At 43.1% G+C, this 18,374-nt stretch overlaps 1 protein-coding gene across 2 annotated transcripts; it reads right to left on the reverse strand.

Moving 5' to 3' along the window:
- Positions 1 to 811: 811 nt before the first annotated feature.
- On the reverse strand, positions 812 to 18,366 carry LOC136424736 (circularly permutated Ras protein 1-like). 2 transcript variants are annotated; one of them, XM_066413363.1, is made up of 18 exons: positions 18,260 to 18,366; positions 16,394 to 16,544; positions 15,550 to 15,612; positions 15,029 to 15,151; positions 14,254 to 14,436; positions 13,094 to 13,277; positions 10,362 to 10,660; positions 9,695 to 9,852; positions 8,842 to 8,884; positions 8,066 to 8,234; positions 7,371 to 7,452; positions 6,797 to 7,000; positions 6,008 to 6,188; positions 5,295 to 5,552; positions 3,740 to 3,952; positions 2,964 to 3,055; positions 2,168 to 2,285; positions 812 to 1,792 (listed from the first exon to the last, which is right to left on the reverse strand). In XM_066413363.1, the coding sequence occupies exons 2-18, from the start codon at positions 16,517 to 16,519 to the stop codon at positions 1,610 to 1,612; spliced, it is 2,679 nt and encodes an 892-aa protein (XP_066269460.1). In that variant the 5' UTR covers positions 16,520 to 16,544; positions 18,260 to 18,366; the 3' UTR covers positions 812 to 1,609. The 2 variants fall into 2 exon arrangements, with proteins under 2 accessions (XP_066269460.1, XP_066269461.1); XM_066413364.1 differs by lacking the exons at positions 812 to 1,792; positions 2,168 to 2,285 and adding an exon at positions 2,322 to 2,635.
- Between the last annotated feature and the right edge of the window lie 8 nt (positions 18,367 to 18,374).

Raw genomic sequence — 18,374 nt, forward strand, 5'->3', positions numbered from 1 at the left:
AGTGACTGCTTAATAGACTGTTGACTATAGGAGAACTGGACGGACACCGTACATCTATAATGAAAACAGGTATCTTGCATGTTTTGACATTATCAATATAGCGCTATTGTACGTGTTAGTCTCCTATGGTTCTAAATAACGGGTCATACTTTTATGATCAGTCTTAGAATCGTATCGTCTATTGTAAACCTCCAGGTACCACCTTCCAAGACAAGTAAAGAATAAAAGTCACAACAAGACCCAAAAGCAACCCTCCCGCATTCACATGTTACGCACACACACACAAAATCTACGGTAAACCTAAGATAAAGCCCTGCCGACTCCATCCTTGTTTTTGGGTGCCGACCGCTGGCAAAAGGATTTTGATCTAAAACTGAATGATGAAAACATAACGTTGTGATATTGCTGACCGATCTCACGATCACATCGAAGGGTAAGAGTGCAGCGATCAAAAGCAAGCTGCGCCCAATAAAGCTTTGTAATATTATTCATGTAATTAAAAAGAAAACACAAATCTTAATTTTCAGCAATAATGTGAGTATACTAAATGTTGATTTACAGAGGCGTTGTGTTTTTAGAAACGCCAGCGGTACGCCTATCCCCGAAACCAAGATGGCCTCGGCCCCCAACAACATGTGTCGCTGGTATGTTTTGCCCGTCACAGACACGTTTTGTTTTATATTAAGATAGATAATAATTTCTGTGAAATCTTTTTAACACTATGTAACACGTAATCGTTTTGAAAAGTTGAAACCAACCTATACACCTAATAGTAACCTGAAACACATGGAGACATACTAGTAATGACATATTTTACAATTAAATGTTTATTCGTGCATGATATCGTTTATTCAAATGTGTCCTTCTTTGACATCTTCTTACATCTCTTGTCTAATGGTAATGTCTTAAACAGCGATTGTCGCTCATTTTCATATAGGGGTGCAATCAAAGGGGAAAAGGGGAAAAGTATACATTATCGTCGTAAATATTCATATTAGACGTAATAATCAAGAAGTGTATTTTTTTACTTTGATTTTAAATGGATGCCTTTAAAAACCAATTTCCTTTCACCAATTGTAGCTCCTACCATCATACTAACCACTTGAACATTCTTCCCAGTCTTCTACTGCTCTGTACATGCTGGTCTACATTTTATCATGTTTGTGAAGGTATAGCCCGCAAAGACATAATAATTACTAAGACAAACAATAATCAGCAATAAACACCGTTAAACTAAAAATGCCTTGTATATTATATAAGACAGATACATGTACGGATCTTTCAACACAGTACTAAGCTGTATGTATCACGTGACCTGATGGTGTAGGACCGTGTATTCACGGCTATAAGCTTGTTCACGGAGTCAAATGGGCATGAGCAGGTCAAAGGTGAAGTTCCCTAACATGTAAACAGTTATTGTCTCTGCCATATTTAATACACATGCGCAGTTGAATTTCTGAACACTCCTATGAGGCACGTTAATGAGTTTTATTTGATGGTACACGAGCTATTTCCTTATCACGCTTGTAGTACAGGCTGGCACACTTAGATAGATAAAAGTCTTCCACACATTTTTAAAAGGGACAATGAGACTCATTCGCTGGTCTGCTTACTCCTCTTCCTCCGGTTGGTACTCGTAATCATAGTACTGCTGGTTGAGTTTCTTGTCGGTAATACGGCCCTTCACGGCCTTGCCTTTCTTTTTCCCGCCCAGAAACTGTTCCACACTCGCGTGTTTCTTCTTGTAAAGGTTCTTAAATCTCTGATCAGCGCTCGCACCAGTCTGGGGCCCCTGAAACACAGCAGGACATTTTAACATGACTTTCTTCCCCATGTATTTTTCTTGAGAATCTACATCTTAGTTCTGCTATAGCCGAACGTATGTTTTCTACTTCATTATCTTTTCCTGCTACCCATTCTACCGCTGAATATTTTTTGTGGGATTTCTAGCAACGATTTTATCTCAAAGTTTGGATTTATTTCATTTTTGTTTTCTTTCATGTTTGGTTCACGATTACGTTTTCAATTTGTGAAACACATATTGACAGACAGACAACCAAAAACCCTCTTACACGGTGTGGTAATTGTTTCATTGTGACTAACCCATACAGTGTTACGAGAAGTAAAGGAATAGGTGAGATGAGTTTATGGGAGGTCACACACATACCCTTCGCTGCTCGCTCAGCTCCTTCGCCAGTTCTCTGTTTTCTTCAAGAAAGATGAAGTGCTCCTCCTTCTGACTTGTACCAACACTTCCTCTCGCAAGGAGGCGCTCCACGTTTTGACTGTTTGACAAATCAAAAATGTTCCATTTTGTTGCAATCCCCTTCATGAAAAACTGTTTCAAGATCAAAACCTGTTTCAAGATCATCGGGATCAAAGCTTATTTACAATTGTGTTATACAAACTATACCAAGAGGAATGTGCAGAGATTAAAGGATATTATAAAGATACGAATAGCTAGGTAATCCATTAATAGACATTTGTTGCAATATTTGCCTTGACCTGAATTATCCTTTATCTAGATATTTGGCCATTAGCTTGTGCTACACGACGTCGTGCATATTTCTCACTGCCAGGTGCTGATTGGGCCCATTCCCGAGAATTTGTGGCCATTCGACTCCAAGGTAAGAGGCTGCTTAAAAAAAGATATAAACTACCAATAGCGGCGCTAGCTAGTCCATGATCCTTTAATTTATCACTATGAAAATCAGCCCAACAGGAGTTCGAGAATCTCTCATTATAGAAACTAGTCATCACAGCCTTCAACAGCATGGGAACAAACATTTCAGTCTGACAATGGTTGGTTCATGTGAACACATAAGCATAAATCAAGCATACATTAGGACATTCCCAAGTCTCGTGACTAAGAGTTGTTGGCGGGACTTAGTCAGCCTAGAAATCCCCGTGTTCTACCATCTACCCCATAGCCCCAGTACATTCACTACAGACGTAGAACTTACAGGTGTGTCTTGGCGTGGTCGTTTTTGCCTCCCTCGGCAAGAGCGGATGTTCTCTGGACAGCAGCAAGACCGGTCACTGCGACGTTCAGATTCTGAAACAACGGACATGTTTGAAACATTACCTTTGCAATTTTATCTTAATGACATCATCCCGAAAATATGAAAAATACAAAACTGACTGCTTCTATCGCTATTTTTATTACTTCTACTGCTAATATTACTGTTACTGCTGCTACTACTATCTAGCATTGCTTTTTTTTTTTCATCTATAGCTAGTATTATTGCTGCTACCATCACTCTTTACTCAAGTCTCTTAGAGTTGACAGGTCCCAGTTCAGCTTGCTTGTAGCTTCTTATGTCCACTTCTCTTGTACTGGCTTAACAATAAACTCCAAATCTACTGCCATCATCATTATTGCTACTGCTACTATTACCACTACTTCAACATCTACTACTGCTGCTACTACTATTTCTACTACCACTACTAGTACTATACTACTGCTACTTCTGCTACTACTACAATAGCAACAACCACCACTTCTACCACTACTACTATTACTACTACTACTTCTAGTGCTAGTACTATACTACTGATGCTTCTGCTGCTGCTGTGCTGCTACTTCTGCTACTACTACAATAGCAACAACCACCACTTCTACCACTACTACTACTATTACTACTACTACTATTACTACTACTGCTGCTGCTGAGCTGCTACTACTACAATAGCAACAACCACCACTTCTACCACTCAAACACTACAATGTTACATTTACCTTTTCCATCTCTTCTCTGTTTTGGGTTGCCTTTGTTTCCATGGTGATGATCCTTAGACACCTGGCACCATCTTTACGAGTAAAGTTAATCTGCGCCTGCGCTGGGAAGGCCGCCATGTTTGGGTCAATATTGGACGCCCTCTGGCGGATGGTGAAGGTCATGTCAGTTGACTTGGTGGCGTTCCCTACGTCCACTTCAATCCGATGAGACACCTGAAGGGCAGAAAAAAGTGTAAACTCGCGTTCTTCTTCCTTTTTGTCAAATGGATTAGTATGGATTTATCAATGTTAAGCCAAACTGCTCAAGATGACAACTCAGGGGACTGATAAAATCTGGTCTATGTGGTGGACAGGTGGTCACTATAGACAGGAGAAAAAGATTATCTAAGGGACCACCAAAAGTAACCAGATGGTCCTTGTGTAGTGGTGGTCAATTGTACATATATTTTCCCTCGTCGGCTATTGCGAATGCTTTCATGTATTGCAAAATATGAGTTGCAACGTCAGGACGTCAACAGGTTTTGATGACAGCTAGGACTATGTGTGTAACAAACAAGAATGGATCTACAGTATAGAATCTGCTTAACTGCACATCCCATTTGTCAGCGTATTTGGTGCAATTATCCGGCTGGTGTAGTAATGCGAAATTGCCCAGCTGTACCGGTAGTACACTGTATCATACAGGAGGTGAATAGTTTATGAACCTCGGTGTGCTGTATGAACTTGTTAGCACGTATTTCTGAGATGTTAGAAAGCTTTCGTTATACAGGTACAGTGTGGTAACACCATAGATTCCACCTCTTGTTAGGGCCACGTTTATAAAAAACAGTAAATTTTAGATTGCAGCAGTATGTGAATATAACCGCCGACAACACCCCATGTCATCCTTAACGCGAAATCAAATCCCCGCGAACTTAGATGCATTCACAGTAATAGGACAGTGTGCAGGTAGAGACCATTTCTTTGTTGAGTACAGCATGCTGTCTACCAAAACCAAAACGCAATGCCGCCTTTGGCAGGCGTGCGTCTCTTTATGCTGACGACACGCCCCATGACCCGCCCGGGACCTCCCATACGATCGCTATCAACGTGATTGTCAATGGAGAACACCAGTCCTTCTTTTGTTAATAAAAACAATTTTAGACATATTGGCGGTATTGTGCCTCTACATAGGCACTTATCGGCTCGTTTGTACCGCGTTTGCCGATTTTTAGCGCACCTTTTTAGTCAACTTGTCGAGGATTTTTGAAACATTTTGGTGACAATGCACCGTGCAGATATGCGGAGTCACTAACAATGCAGTGAATGGGAACCGGTTTGGGATTTGGGGATTCGGTGCAGTTAAATGGAATGTGCGTTAATCGGATGTGCAATTACGTGGCTTCTACTGTACTAAGAAATGATCCTGGTTTTATGAGGCGGATTTGTCTACTTCACTGTAGCTCTGGGAGACAAAGTTTTGAAAAGTAGAAAATAGTTTGAGTTGCTATCAAATAAGGTAGGGCAGTTCTAGTCTAATCTTGCTTGTGTGTGTGCCAACACTGTCTACGTGTACCTCGCCATCGTTCCTTTCCTGGTCGTTCCGCTCCACCACTAGTGCGGGGTGCACCATGAGTGTGACGCGCACGTCCGTGGCCACCAGGTTGTTTTGTGCGATCTGCCTGATCTGACGCACCAGCTCCAGGGGGTGCAGGATGTTCACCGTTCCGCCAGAGGTCGCTGCTGCCGCGCTGACCTGTTCCAGCGCGACGTTCTCGCCCTCGATGCCGATGATGGAGATGACAATCTTGTGACTTCTGGCGAAGTCTCCAATCTGAGTCAGAACAAATTTGTGAGCTTACTAGGACAATATACGGAACAGATTCCCAGACGTTTGGCCACCCATGTTCTCCTCCCCTCTCCATTGGGAAAGGTTATCTGCTGTTTTGCCACCAAGTATAAATCAGATGTAGATATTTTTTGCCTACGTACCGTCAATGCGTTATCATGTAATGGTTAAAAGTAAAGTATGCTATAGCTTGTTCTCCAACAAACTAACAAACTAACTTACAAACTCTTAAAACCCCACATTCCTAGCTAAGACGTTGCCTTGGGTGAATTGTTAATGTAGAGCGCCATCTATCTCTGTTGGTAGATACATCATGCTTTTCGTTTGAACTCTTCTGTTTCTTTTTAGCATTGACCTACTTTTGATATGATATAAATGATTCCCGACTGTTCATTGAACGCATTCCCAGCATATCTTCCATGTAATTCTGCTGTTCATACCTTCTTGTAGAAACCAGGATCCTTCCTGACGTCCCCGACTCCGACGTTTGCGGCGCCGTCCGTGCAGAGAATGATCTCGGACCGCGGCTTGTCGGCCACGACCCCCGCACACACGGCCAGGGCCGGCCCCAGAGCCGTCGTGCCGCCTGCACTCAGCTGGGACACCTTCTCTTTAAGTGTGCTGTGGAATGAAAAGGGAAAAACGACGCCGCTATATCTTATTCTCCAACAAACTAACAAACTCTCGCAAACCCACATTCCTTGCTAAGGCGTGGAGTGAGGAAAATCGTGTAAAGTGCCTTTCCCACAACGTCGGACACAGCGCTGCCGAGAAACGAGCTCGAGACCGATTACCTAACCACTAGGCCACTGACGCCACAATAGCTTATGATTGTCAACTGTTTATTTCGTGCCGACGCCTCTGAAAAAGATAAGTCGATCAATTCTCAATTCTCAAACTATATTTAGCTCTCTCATGGAATATGCACTCGCCAGTACTGCGACCGCCTTCATGAATACTGACCCACACTCACTTCCCTCACGTGCACGTGATCTCGAGGAAACGTATCACGTCGGTCAAATTTGAAAATGTATTTCATTTACATGTGTGTCATTGTCTGATCAACAACAGTAAAGGTCTTAGATAGACGTAATATTGCGACAAGTAGATCTGCGGAAGCCTGTGTTACAAGTGTTCTCATTACCATGGGCTGATTGGGTAACAAGGGGGTTAGTTAGTCGGGGCGTAATTCAGTCAGGCTAGATCTGGGGGTATGACCGAACACTCACCCCAGCGAATCTTTGATCGGCTGCAGTTCAAACTTCTCCGCTAGGTCTCGTCCTGTGCTGATGAGGCTGTCATAGCTGTTCAGTGTGTCTCCGGTGACGTCAGTTGGTGGATAGCGCCCGTCTCCAAACAGCTGGACATGGCTTTGGAAGGTTACTATGGCAACCTGCCTGTTGGGGGTGTCCAGCTCCAACCTTTCCAAGTGCCTGTGTACAATATCGTAACGGTTGCGTTATCATAAAACTGCAATACTCCACATATAGGTTTTACAATTATCCTTGTCAAAAACAAAGAATTCGAAACAGTTTCCAAAGAAGTAAACCGAAAATACTTACTTAGACATGCTTGCTAGGGTCCATTTACCAAACCCGAGTTACGCTAGCCTTCTTGGTAGGCTTACTGGTGTGCTGTTTTCTGATTATACTTCAGTTCTCTGTTGTTCAAGGGGGCATATTATAAACAGGGACATTCAGAACTAACATACATAAGAAACCAGCACATGATATGCCCCCAAAATACGCATCCCGTGAGCCTGCTAACGAGGCCAGCGTGAAGCGTGTGCAATGCCGCTCTGACCTGGCGATGGCCGCTGTCATACACTCCAGCCGGGTCACGTACTCCTTCCCCGCCTTCTTATCCCTCATGGCCTTCCACTCGGCTGAAACACATAAGACCACATAATGGTGTGAACTGTTTGTTTTCTAGTGGAGATGTAAAGCATTAGTGGAAGGAATGACATAACATGTGACTATAACCTTTAGAAAATGTGAAATCGGAGACCAGACTGCGGGAAGGAACCATACGTAAGGCTCCACCCAAACACAATACGTCCGGTTTACCGTAAAACCCAGTGCCACACTTATAGAAAAGAGTAGGGATCCTTCCCGGTGTGAGTGGATCAAATAAATACGTGCGTATATGCAGTGTGTACTGTTCAGTACAAACCTGGTGTGTTACGCCTAGAGATGGTTTACCGGGTATGCTGTACCAACAAACAAACAGTATGCCAGCCTTGATATCAGATATGAGCTAACGCAGTTATTACAATCCGTTTGATAGAAAAGAAACTTCGTAGATTGCCCTGAGGAAGGTAACAGACAGCCAGCAAAACGTCAGCTTTTGAAATTCTTTAGTTGTGAAAGTACAGTACAGTACTATGTCCGAGACTTTGCATATTAATGATTTGTACTGTTTTTGCCTTGCTCTTACTGTGCACAAAGACGTTTTGTGATGATTATATGCAGAACGAAATTAACGCAAGATGTCCGTACCCTGTAGTTGCGGCACCTTCGTGGTGACCCCCATGGACCCGCTGACGTCCACACACAGCACCACCACGCCCTGAGTCTCCGGGCTCGCACCCGACCCGGCCCCGCTCAGGTCGTTCGTACAGGTGTCAGCCGGGGCCAGGACGTATTCTGCCGTCCCCTCCGTCGGAATCTACGGTACATATGTTATAACAGGCGGTGAATTTGAATGAAACTGTTTTAGGGAAATCATGTCGAACGCGTAACGCTTGAGGGGTGCTTTTCCGATAGCCAGTAGTGCAATGTTGCTTTGCTTGCGTTTTCAGGCCGGGTACCCCGGGTCACCCTTGCTATTCGCGATAAGTGTATTTGAATCTTCAATCTGTTACAGGATTGATTGTTGGATTTGTTTGAAAAAATATAGAAGGAATTATTTTCCCAAAGAATCTATTCTGACTCTAGCCTCGAATTCATTCGCGTCTAGTTGAACAGCTCGCATAATGTTGCGTGGCATGATGCCAGACGCCAGATATGCCCTGTGAGTCTGCGCGAAGACTGAGGAACGAGGCAAACTAATCTAATGCAGTCTCTCACATACTTAGTTTCTAGTGATTTTAGAGATAAGTTGCTGTTATTGTTATCTTTGTAATATGTTATACCATGTACAATTGTTGTGCAATAATTCTCATCACCATCATGTGAAAAGATATCCACATAATCGATATTTGTTTGTTTGATTGTTTCTTTCTCTGCTTGTCCGTGTTTGCTTGTGTGTATATGTGTGAAGAACGCTCACTTACGTCTTTCTCCTCGATTCCATCATTTCTCGTGTTGCAAAAGTGACTGAAAAATTGAGCAGAAAGAAAATAGATAATCAGTGTCACCTGTTTGACGTTGTATATTGCGTCGGTGCGTATGTAGGAAACTTTAAAGAAACCTTTGCACACGTCAAGTTTTACTTGACAATGTAGACAAAGAGACATACGAGGGCAGTTTACTAAATATTTTCATTGACCCTTCTGCAGTTATTGTTGAAATTGAAATTGCACGTGTAGAAAAACGTTTTTTTCTTTAATAGCTGCCAGGATATCGAAGGAAAGATTAAGGTGGAACCAGTTGTTGTATTCTTGCTGTGCAAGTTTTCTTCCCCTTGCCTTCTGAATTGGTATATAAAAACATTTAACGAACGTGTTAAGTACCCTGGCGACCTGTCTGAATTTAACAGTCTCCAATATCACACCTCGCCCTAGCTTTAAAGAAAACTGTTCCAAGTCAAAATTGGCCAAAACATGAAATGATGCTACAATACCAAGAGAAAAACGCCATGAGGCCCATAATTGACCCTGACATTTGTCATCTAAAGACCTAACTACATAACAAATGTCATCACAACCCACCTATAGCTTCTCAAGTTATTGCTGGTCGAAATATGTGGACACACAGACACATCGAGAACAACGCCTCCATTTTCACGAAGGTTATAAGTAACACATTCTGTTGCTTACGAGATGTATACAGACAAGTCTTCTCACGTGACCGTCGTTCCCAGGCGGGTATTCAACACCTAATTTCTGGGTACGACAAAACGTCACTTCCGGTACGTGAATATGAAAACATCCGATGATAGCAGTTTGCATTTCCGGTCCCACTTACCAGTGCCATCCGCCGGGCTGTCCGTCTTCTCCGTTTATGATTTTTGACAGGTGCGACAAGACTGCGTTACACTCAGCACAGCTAGGTGGCGCTCTTGGCATAACAGTAGTCTCGTCCTCCAGACAGCTGAGGCTCAACAATACCACATTCCCGTCGGCCTGGTTGAAGCATGGAATCGAGCAACAACCGTTTGGTCATAGGCGTATCAGCAGGACAAATGTGTTTATTTTTTAAGCTAATATGCAAAGTGCCAATGCACCAGCATGCAATGCAATACAAGACAGCAAAATCGGTAAACATATTTCATTCTCATTTAGCCATTTTCACGGTATAGAATCAGCATCGCGATATATCGCGTCTGTATCGTGTTATGGCGTCTACAGTACCATTGAATAGCCATAAATATATTAACGAGTCCAAATTTGATATGAGTGATGCATGATTTTCTTTAAAATAACACATTATACAAAAAGCGGGATCCTTCGTCTGCCACATTCTCAGAAAAAGAACTCAAATCCAATGATTAGAATTTAGAATCAGCATTTGGACTAGAGTAATTGCATATCTGGACTGAGTTGTTGTCCAAGGTTTGTCCGTCATTTTCATGTTACTAGTGTAGAATTGTGCAATAAGCTTATTATATGAATAAATAATGCTATCTTTTCACCTTCTTGCGTTTCACGATCTTCTTCTGTCGGTTGACGGCTCCACTCTCTGGATCTGCTAGGCTGTTTGCCAGTTGCTGCTGTTCCTCCTCCTCGCTGTTGCTGCTGTCACTGCTGTCACTGTGCTCATTGCCCATGGTCTGCTCCTGTTGCTGTTCCTCGTCGCTGCTGTCGCTGCTGTTCTTGTCAGCACTCCGCCCCAGCAGACGCCCGAACAGCCCCAGAGCACCGGAGGAGGACGTCTTCTTCTTACTCTTCGTCTTGGCCCTTACAGCTGGTGTTGAACTTGACATTCCTACAGCTGGCAGAAAAAAGACACAAACACTCAACAGCCGTTTGAGTTTTTTCGCCCCATAGGCTTACATCTTATGATTCGTGTTTGACATTGGCGCGTTCGTAATGAAGCTATAAGAAATGCACCAAGGTCATTCATGTTGAGCACATTTACCCTGCATCATGTACAAAAATTGCCAACTACCAGAAACCATTAAATTCCTGTTTATGGCAATTATAAACTGCAATTAGTCACTCCCCGCAAGAGGCACTTTCCAGCTACAAGCGTACGACCGCACCACTCAACACCAACGGCTGTGCACGTCCGACCTCGCGCGCGGCTGCCGAACTTTACCTGCTAATTTAGCCCATGGCTACTTCCCCTCAGCCAATGGGAAGCCCCCATTTTCTGTGGTTATATCCACATAGTGTGGGATATCAGAAAAGTGTGAGTGATATCTGTGGGTGATATAGAAAAACTGTGGGTGATATAGAAAAACTGTGGGTGATATAACCATGTGACCTATTCTGACCAATCCCTGCTCTGATTTCTAATTGCCCGGGGATTTGGGACTCTCCCCATATGTTTTACAGACCTGGTCTGTGCTAGCCTTGCAGCTGTTACTTGTTTGTCAGCATGTCCAGCAAAAAGAGAGATTTCTGGACTTTCAGGACAAAATAATGTAACATTTATTAGAGCTGCTGAACTAGGGAAGCTTCGGGGAAGTATGCCATGGGCTAAATTAGATAGCTGATGGTATTGGCCTCGATATCTGGATATAACAGCAGTCCCACCACCTTGGGGTTTCTAGTCTCCACTCGGGCTTCGCCCTCGGGGAGACTAGAAACCCCTCGGTGGGCGGGACTGCTGTTATATCCAGATATCTTGGCCACTCCCATCAGCTATCTATTACTTCTTCAGTTACAAGCAAGCTTTCATCAGTTTGACGCTTGAGATCAGTTGGACTGGCTAATAGAGAATTTCCCACCGATATAAACAAACGTTCATGCAGCCGTTTATTTTTGGACCACTCGGATTATAAAGGGCCATGTCACATGTATATCATGTCCGTGTGAGTTGCGTATTAGCATTTTTGTCATACGCAGGCGTACGCACAGTATTCGCGCGGTAAACGCTTCTCTGGCGGCACGAGGTCTGAGCAGCGTGCACATATATAGCGTACTTGAAGCGCAGATACAACGCACGATGAACAGACGTATAGCGAATAAGAATATATGTCACGAATTGGTGCCGCTCGTCCAGCGATTCGATAGCGCTTTGTAGGTATCAGTAACGTATGACAAACACGCAGATAACGTACGAATAGCGTACACATAGCGTAGTCGACGAACATTCCAGATTTGGTATTTCATTGGTCGGGTTAGATCTTCAATTTAGTTAAGGGCAGAGAGGACACAAACACAACCAGCACAAAGTGTAGATATCTTTTAATTTAGATAGTCATTGAAATATCCCACACAAATGTGTCCCTGTTACATTCACATAATAGTTCTATTTATCGTTACTTGTGGAGGTGGAGTTTTCGTAACTACTGATATCAACGCAACCAAATTCACAAGGTAAATAATGGTTTTAAATGTCATGGAGTGTTCCAAAAGTAAAAGTGGTGTCCTTGTTACACATATACAAAAGGTCCTACTTGTCGTCAGTTGTGGAGGCGTCTTCACATAACAGTTTAAGTAAATACTAATATCAATGCAACCAAATACGCTCATAATTCGATTAGCATTAGTCAGAAGTACGTCAGGCATGCGGTCGGCAGACGTTGTATGCGTCTGGAATACGCCCAGCATACGCGCCTGATACGCAGCTATTCGCTGCAAGGATAATAGTATTGCGCACTTCATATGCAAATAATACGTGTCTCATACGCTGAATTCGTTACTCACATGCTGTATGTGCGCCGCGCAAAACTCAAGAAATTTGATGTTTTGAGCGCACAACTGCGTATTGTCAAAATTCAATACGGAACTCACACGGAATTACTTATACGCACAAGTGTGACAGGGGCTTGATACATGAATAAGACCTTATCTACGACAGACTTTTTGTTTTATCAAGGCTAACTTCTCCGAAAGGATAACGTTACTTTCTGGACTTGCAAAGTCGTTAGAACCTGAAGGTGTAAGACCAAAGGTACCTCTTGGTGTTCTCACAATTAGTTTACGGCGTCTATTTGTTACCGGGTCCCGGGTTGATTTTAACGCCGAGTCTAAGAAAAATCCCGTGGCCCGGCCGTGCCCAAAAGCAGCCCGGTATCCACAGGGTGTCCCACGGGGCCACGTAGGGGTTCACGCGTGCCCAAAAGAGAAACAGTCCGTTAAATACCCGCTCGGGCCCCTTTTTCTAATTACGATCGTAGCATAAGTCAGGAGAATTGAGAACATCCTAATCCTATATGCATGTCCTCAGATGCTGGTATGAGATGCAACTACTAACCTTTTTTCTTTTTTTTTCCCTTGCCATCTTTCTTCTGTAGCTTGTCCTGGGGAATGCCGTCCACTGTGATCAACTTGCGGTAGGAGTCCTCGATAGTTGGGTCGTAGTCTTCAACAAAGTCTCCCTGCACAAAGCGCACGCACAGGCTGGACTTCCCGACACCCCCTGCGCCAAGCATGGCAAGCTAGCCAAACAAAAACACAACGTTTCTATCAGGGTGTCTCTGTTACTGTAACTCACTCTTAAAGTGGTACTCGACAGCAAAAGCAAGTGGTCTGATTCGGCAGATGGTATTTTTCTTGATGAAAAAATGTATTGGCAACTTGACATTGAATTTGGTCTAGGTAGCAGTTGCATTGGACAGAGACAATAGCTCCCTCCACGAATACCCTCCGAACTATTCCTATCATGCATCACACATGGTTCTGTATGGGGGGGGGGACTATTCAGTTCTACTAATGGTTCATTTCTGTTAGTATGGTGCAAAGTTCGTGCATTTTGGGGCTTTTGAAATTCAATACTCATCTTGAAAAGATAGCTTTGGGGTTTCGATATACTACATACTGGATTTAAGTAAAATACTCGTTGCATGTGAGCGGGCAAGTCAATTGTGGTTGGTAGTTTTGCATTCGCTCTTGCGTTTTCTTCCATATAACTGATACTTTGATATCGATGTTTTGTTTTGTTTTTTGTGTACTAGTATCTGTAAGAAATCTAGGAGCACACCGTAGTACAGAGTCTACAGTACATATAAACTTTCGGGGGAGGGGTATCATTTACAATAATATTTCATTAACGTGATAAATAATGTTGCTACGTTTGGCTCGGACATTGGTGGTAAACTAAATGTGTCACGGGATTGGTATTTCAGTGCCCGAAAGTAGTAAAGATGACTCAGTTAGGGACGTTAAACGGACGTCCCGTATATGAAGAGACTAGCTACGCCTCGAGCATGTTAGAGACCCCACCACACTTATAAAAAAGAGTAAGGGTGTACTCTGGCCAAAATCTTTCGGTTCTGGCTTACTCTGATGTTAGCTCTTAATGATAGCTGATGTCTAGTTGGCCATGGCGACATGTCATTGAAACCAAGGACATATGATGTCTTTGGTCGAACCAATACATGAATAAAGTTGACTGAGTAGACTCCTCACACAAACCTTGTAGTTCTTCCCGTCCCTCGGGGTCTGCCGGATAACATCGTGAAACGCTTCCTCCACGTTCTGTCCCGTCTTGGCGGACGTCTCGAGATACGACAAGCCGTGCTGCTGCGCCACCTGGCGACCCTCCTCGGTAGTGACTTCACGGGCAGCAGACAAGTCGACCTTATTCCCACACAGCACCTGCACAAAATATTGTTGTCAACAGGGGGCGCGCCGAAGTCTCATAACTTGGAGACAAACAATCATTGACTCCGAGTCCCATGTATCTTTTCGTTGCTAATATTAGCGAAAAAACAGACCCTGTAATACGCCAAAAATAGTTACTCAGACAAGCAAAAGTAAAAGACCCTGTAAAAGACCCTGTAATAATTTCATAATGATTGTAAAACGATTGCAGCTAACAGTCAGAGCGTACTTATTTGTTTTGGGGGGGGGGAAGTTTAGTCACGTTTGGGAAAGCATCCTTGCCGCAACGCCATCCTGCGGTAAGAAGTAGTGCATTAAAAAATTATTGACCCCGAGGGAGTGAGATGAGGGGTGACGATGACGTAACCCAGCTGATAATCGCATTTTAGACAAAGCTTATGTGCCTACTGTCAGGGTAGTTAGAGAAGTCTAGTTAGAGAAGAACAATAGGGAGGCGCCTATCTCTGTTTTTATAGCCCTTGGTTGGAAGTCGAACTCTCAACCTACCTTACCATTTTCAAGGCAAGTATTCGAGGTCTACCCACAATGTCATTGCAGAGGTTCTTTCAGAGAAGCGCCCCCTTACCGCCGGCACGTGATCTGCACCCTTGATCCTCAGGAGCCACTCGTAGATTGACCCAGCCTGATCCAGGCTTCCCCGTGACGTCACGTCAAATATCAGGATAAAGGCGTTCCCAGTCCGCATGTACTGAAGAATGGAATAAAAAAGTGTCAGATCCAACAAGTCAGATCCAACAAGTACTTAGCCTGGGTACCATCCTCCGCTGCCTCAAAAAAATCGCTTGCCAACCACGGATTTTTTGGAGCCATGCAGCTGTTACTTCGAAAGATGGTACCAAGGCCATCCTTAATGTCTATCTCAATTAACCGTATAGCCAATGACAGCATGGCAATTAGTGGTTCGACTAATGAGAGGTCGAGGGCAAGCCCGTCAAATATGTGTATCATACGTTTGGACAGAGGTGGGTGGAGCAAGGGGGTTGACGAAACTTGTGACGAAAAAGCATTTATAGTTTTCTTTTATCGTCACTACATTTCCCGACGTAGTCTATACAACTGTATAATAATCATGGAAACGTAGCCTACCTGGTCTCTCATGGCGGAAAACTCCTCTTGTCCAGCCGTGTCCAAGATGTCCAACATACATGTCTGCAGGGACAAAATGAAGGGAAATTATAAAGTACTTTTGCATGCTATATAAATTGAGGAAAATGAAACAGTCTTTATCTTTCATTGGTCACTTCACCTTAATTATCATCACCGTGATAAGAGATCATTTGAAGAAACATTTCTGGAGAAAGTGCCTGTCAACAAAGCTATAATTGTCCGAGGTTCATAGTAGGCCAAAGCGATTCGGTTATATGGATCACATCTGCGCGCGCATCAATTTTCATCCGTTTCGCAAAGAGTTAGCGACCATATTGTAATTATTAAATCGTACAAAGAAGCTGCAAAATGAGCAAACATATGCGGTAAATTGCAAAACAAAATATCGGCAAATGAGGTCAGTCAAAGATACCAGGGTGACTCAAAAGGTGTGGTTAACTTGAAGTCCACTCAGTCCCTGGTAAAAATGTGAAAAATACTGTGACTGTGACATACGTCCGTCGCAAGAAGAGATGTTCCTTTACATTTGTGCCAAAATTGCAACTCATTTCATACAAAAATGAACCTGCTATGATACAAATTGCGTTTGTTTCTGAATCACGCTCGTATACTGGAACAAAAATGAAGATTTCATTGTTTCGTATATCATGCCTAGTAATTTGTTTAACCTTCCTGATAACTTAGTTTTATAATGATGGGAAGTTGTTGTTTTGGGGGGGGGGGGGCAGAAACTTTTATTCGACTTGCGCGACACACGTAGCTGCATTTGGCATTGTGTCATCAATTGTCGTATCAAGTACACGCGCACAACAATATTTCCTACCTTCCCGTCATCCCGACCGCTATGACGACGCTTTGAGAACGCTCGGGCCTCTTCGGCCTCGTCCACCGACTCTTCGCTCTCTTCCGAGTGATCCCGAAGATACACGAACTCGCTTCCGAACTGCATGCCGATGGTGTTGCTATGTGTACGTCTGAAGTATATAGCGTTTATAATCACTATTAGAAACGCTACATCAAACTACAATGGCATGATCTAAATTATCAATCCCGGCACCATGCACACAGCGATTAAAGAATGTAACCCACTAGTCCTTCGGCCTCAAAGGCTATGGGGCCATTACCTTTACCTGCTGTTAATCATTGTTTTTGACGTGGTTTGTTATGACAGAGCATTTGAAACGTCAGCAGCTAAACTGGGACCTGACTCACTTGAGTCATCCCAAGACACAATATAGCTTGTTTTGCCCGCGTGCAGTGAACCGTGAATACCTGACATGTTACGTCTAAGCGCCTATGCATGTACCTCTTAACGTTCGTTAAACGTTCGTTTTGCACATGTAGATGTTACGGTACGGGCTCGGTTATAAACAATCGTCGTAAGACCGCCGTACGACCGTAGGCTGAGGGTATTCTTGATATATTCCCTCACGTGTCACGTAGTGATCAGCTGTCTTGTTTCCGAAAAGGCTGTCTTAGATCCTTGTCGGCAGGTTGTTTCCGTCACAGATCAAGACTGCTGGAAAATTTTATGGTCTCAAAATCGTGCGACGACCTTCGATGAATGTGACCGAGCCGTATCTTTCATAGGTTCCACGTACTGTATTGTATCATATCATATCATATTGTATCATATTAGTATAGTGCTCAGTATTGTATTGGACGTTATTCAATTGTTATTGTTTTATGTACTCAATTTCCCCATGTATGGCATCCTGTGCATTTATCCCCCTGGAGAATGAACATGCAATAAAGATTATCATTATTATTATTATTCATTAATCGTATCATTGATCATATGTAACATATGCCACAATAACAATCAACATGGACAATAACGTTGCACAAATGGATTTTTGAATTCGAACAGTATGGTATTTATTTTTTTAAGGATAAATGCACATATACTGAACTGAGGTTTCCACTTTTGATCATATCATGAATATAATCTTTTCGCCAAATCGGCGAACATGTCACAAATGATAATGCTAAATACAACCGCAAGTTATCATAATGTTTGCTTTTCTCCTTCTCAAAAGACCGTTTTTCGCGAGCCGCGTTTGCTATGACGTCACGGACGAAAATAACTTGACTACCTGGCCACAGACATTTAAGAACTGGAACTAGGATTTGTAAGAGTCCATATCCCATATCCCATATTCAATAACAGAAGAGTGTACATTTTTACCAAAGATCTTGTTCATTGAATAATGATAAACATGGTTGATTGCAAAAAGGAACTGTTCTATTCTACACTAGCGGTAACATAAGCACTGAAAACAAGTCCGGTACAATGTACTTGCCTGTCATGTGATCGTGTAGCTAAGGTACGTAAACAGTAAACAACGATTGGATTATACTATAGGTTGCATTACAGTTACGCAACACCTTTGGTCTAGTCACAAACAGTCCCCTCATACTCCATACAAATGCATGCAACATGCTAAGGCATGCCTCTCGGCTGAGTAGAATACCTACTCGCTGACTCGTACTTGTGTGAACCCCAAGCCGACTTGTATAATGTATTCAGTTACCTACCGTAAAGGTTTTCAGCGGGCGAGGCTTCGACAGTCCACGAAACCTTGTCCTAATAGATTGTCACTTTTTCAATTTATCTCAACTAAACCCTCAGCACCAAAATAACGTAAGAGATTGCCACATGAAAGATGAAAATAAAAACAATGCTCACCTATGCCGCGTACATGTACTCCTCTGATCGCCTTACTTCCGGGTTTGTTTGGTGGTGTCCAACACACACACTGTATACCTATATAGCTGACGTCACGGGAGTTATTTTGGGAAGC

Source organism: Branchiostoma lanceolatum, chromosome 18 (assembly GCF_035083965.1).
Source record: "Branchiostoma lanceolatum isolate klBraLanc5 chromosome 18, klBraLanc5.hap2, whole genome shotgun sequence".
Taxonomy (NCBI): Eukaryota; Metazoa; Chordata; class Leptocardii; order Amphioxiformes; family Branchiostomatidae; genus Branchiostoma; species Branchiostoma lanceolatum.